The sequence below is a fragment of the Tachysurus vachellii genome, chromosome 9, assembly GCF_030014155.1.
Source record: "Tachysurus vachellii isolate PV-2020 chromosome 9, HZAU_Pvac_v1, whole genome shotgun sequence".
Taxonomy (NCBI): domain Eukaryota; kingdom Metazoa; phylum Chordata; class Actinopteri; order Siluriformes; family Bagridae; genus Tachysurus; species Tachysurus vachellii.
In genome coordinates, this window is record NC_083468.1 from 284,265 (window position 1) to 286,764 (window position 2,500).

Genomic DNA, 2,500 nt, shown 5'->3' on the forward strand with positions numbered 1-2,500 from the left:
CCGCACTATACACCGCACTATACACCACACTATACACCGCACTATACACCGCACTATACACCGCACTATACACCGCACTATACACTGCACTATACACTGCACTATACACCGCACTATACACCGCACTATACACTGCACTATACACTGCACTATACACTGCACTATACACTGCACTATACACCGCACTGTACACTGCACTATACACTGCACTATACACCGCACTATACACTGCACTATACACTGCACTATACACCGCACTATACACTGCACTATACACTGCACTATACACCGCACTATAGCTAAAGAGAAAGTAAAGCAGTAGAATAACGTATCCAAAAGGTTCATATAGATATAGAAGAAATCGCAGGTTATTTTATTTCCTTAATATTTAGCTCTCCAGCAGAAGCCTGGACTAAACCAACATATACCTGAGCTCCTAAATCAAAGTGTACTGTTGTATCCACTGCTCCACTTCTGCTTTCCCTCTGCTGCTGTTTCTGCAGTTACTGTCACTCACAATAAACACCAATAAATTTGCAAAAGAAACATACCAAGGTTCAGTTTTATGGTTTTGTGTAAATAGCGAGACAAAGGTTGTAAATCTGTGTTATAGGTGCAGTATATCAGGAGTGTAACTAAAGGGTGAGACCCAGCATCCTCGGGTGCCATTACTTTTGCTCAGAATATATTATCCTATGAGTGCGACAGTAAAAATGTAAATTTGTCATTTTTCTCAGTGTGTATCTGACTTCTTTCTTAGTTTTGAATAAAACTATCATGCAGATATTTGTGTTCAAATTTACGTTACTCTAAATTAAATAGGAATCTTCTGAATGAACTTCCGAGGAATCTTTCATCGTCTCGTTCCCTCAGGAAGTCTTGTTTTTACTAAGGTCAACTTTTCTCTTTCTAGGTCCACAATGTTCCTTGCTAGTCTTCTAGTTCTGATGACTGTGCTGCTACCTCCAGCCTTGCCAGGTCACCAGGGGTATTACAGTCACTCTCATGGTAACCCGGGAATCTCTATAGAGCCCAGTTTGGCCCAGACCATCCAGAACCTTCTCCTGACCCGACTGGGCCTACAGTCCTATCCAGACCCCCACCCAGGAGCAGTGGTACCTCAGTATCTCCTTGACCTCTATCGCTTCCATGCACAGCAGTACCATCTGGTAAAAGATCCAGACTTCAGCTTTCCTGTGGAACATGTTCAAGGTGCCAACACAGTCCGCAGCTTCCACCATGCAGGTAAGACATGTTGGTGTGTGAAGAGGCTATTTTTTCTATTAATACAGTGTTATTAGATTGTAGTGATGTGTGAAAGACTGCTTGAGTTTACAGCTTAGGACTCTGGACCAGACTCTGGACCTGACTCTGGACCAGACTCTGGACCTGACTCTGGACCTGACTCTGGACCTGACTCTGGACCCGACTCTGGACCTGACTCTGGACCCGACTCTGGACCTGACTCTGGACCAGACTCTGGACCTGACTCTGGACCAGACTCTGGACCTGACTCTGGACCTGACTCTGGACCTGACTCTGGACCAGACTCTGGACTTGACTCTGGACCCGACTCTGGACTCGACTCAGATTCTTAGACATTGGAATTTGACTCAGATTCTTCTGCTTCACACTTTGGTCTTGATTCTGACTCTGTGGCTTGTCAGCTGGTGTGTAATTAACCCTGACTCTAACAAATATTTTTCTCCCTTCTCTCTCATTTTTAGACCTTCATAACCCTGTTGAGAAGAATGACAGGTTCCATATAGCTTTTAACCTCTCCTCTATTCCTCCCTATGAGAATGTGGTATCAGCAGAGCTGCGTTTTTTGCGCAGAGGAACACACCAGACTTCAGAGCCTCGCACCATCAGCCTGTATGTCTCCAGTGGCAACACTGAGCCTGAACTTCTCCATTCACGACAGCTAGTTAGAGAACCATCGGTATCTTGGGAGGCCTTTCCTCTAAATGCAAAACTGTTTCAGCAGTTGTCCGAAAGTGACAGAAAAGTGACCTTTATCCTGAAAGTGACCTCAGATAATAGCAGTCACCCTGTGGAGGGCATGGACTCAGAGGGACACTTGAGAGTGCGCAGGTCAGCAGGTGAAGATGATTACAGTTGGGCACGGCAGAGACCACTACTGGTCACTTACAGCCATGATGGGCGCAGCGAACCACTCATTCCATTTGGAAGGAAGAAGACCCCCAGGGGTAAGAGGGGAGGAAACAGGGCTAAAAAACACAGAGGTCAGGGGTCACAGGTAAGCTGGCACGATGTGTGGACAGACAGACGGGTAAAGAGGAATAATGGTGGTCGAGCAGCCAAGCTGAAACGCCTGTCTCGCTCTAGATGCCGCCGCCATCCTCTCTACGTGGACTTCAAAGATGTCGGCTGGAATAAATGGATCGTAGCACCGACTGGTTACGATGCCTTCTTCTGCCTGGGTGAGTGCCGCTTTCCCCTCACTGACCACATGAACTCGTCTAGCCATGCCATGGTG

At 46.5% G+C, this 2,500-nt stretch overlaps 1 protein-coding gene across 1 annotated transcript in view; it reads left to right on the forward strand.

Moving 5' to 3' along the window:
* bmp16 (bone morphogenetic protein 16) overlaps positions 1–2,500 on the forward strand; it is an 8,399-nt gene that overhangs the window by 4,290 nt on the left and 1,609 nt on the right. The window contains exons 2-3 of the mRNA XM_060878744.1: positions 914–1,245; positions 1,728–2,500. The exon at positions 1,728–2,500 is cut by the window's right edge and continues 1,609 nt beyond it. Coding sequence (XP_060734727.1) covers positions 921–1,245; positions 1,728–2,500 — 1,098 coding nt within the window. The 5' untranslated portion in view covers positions 914–920. The remainder of the gene's footprint in view (positions 1–913; positions 1,246–1,727) is intronic.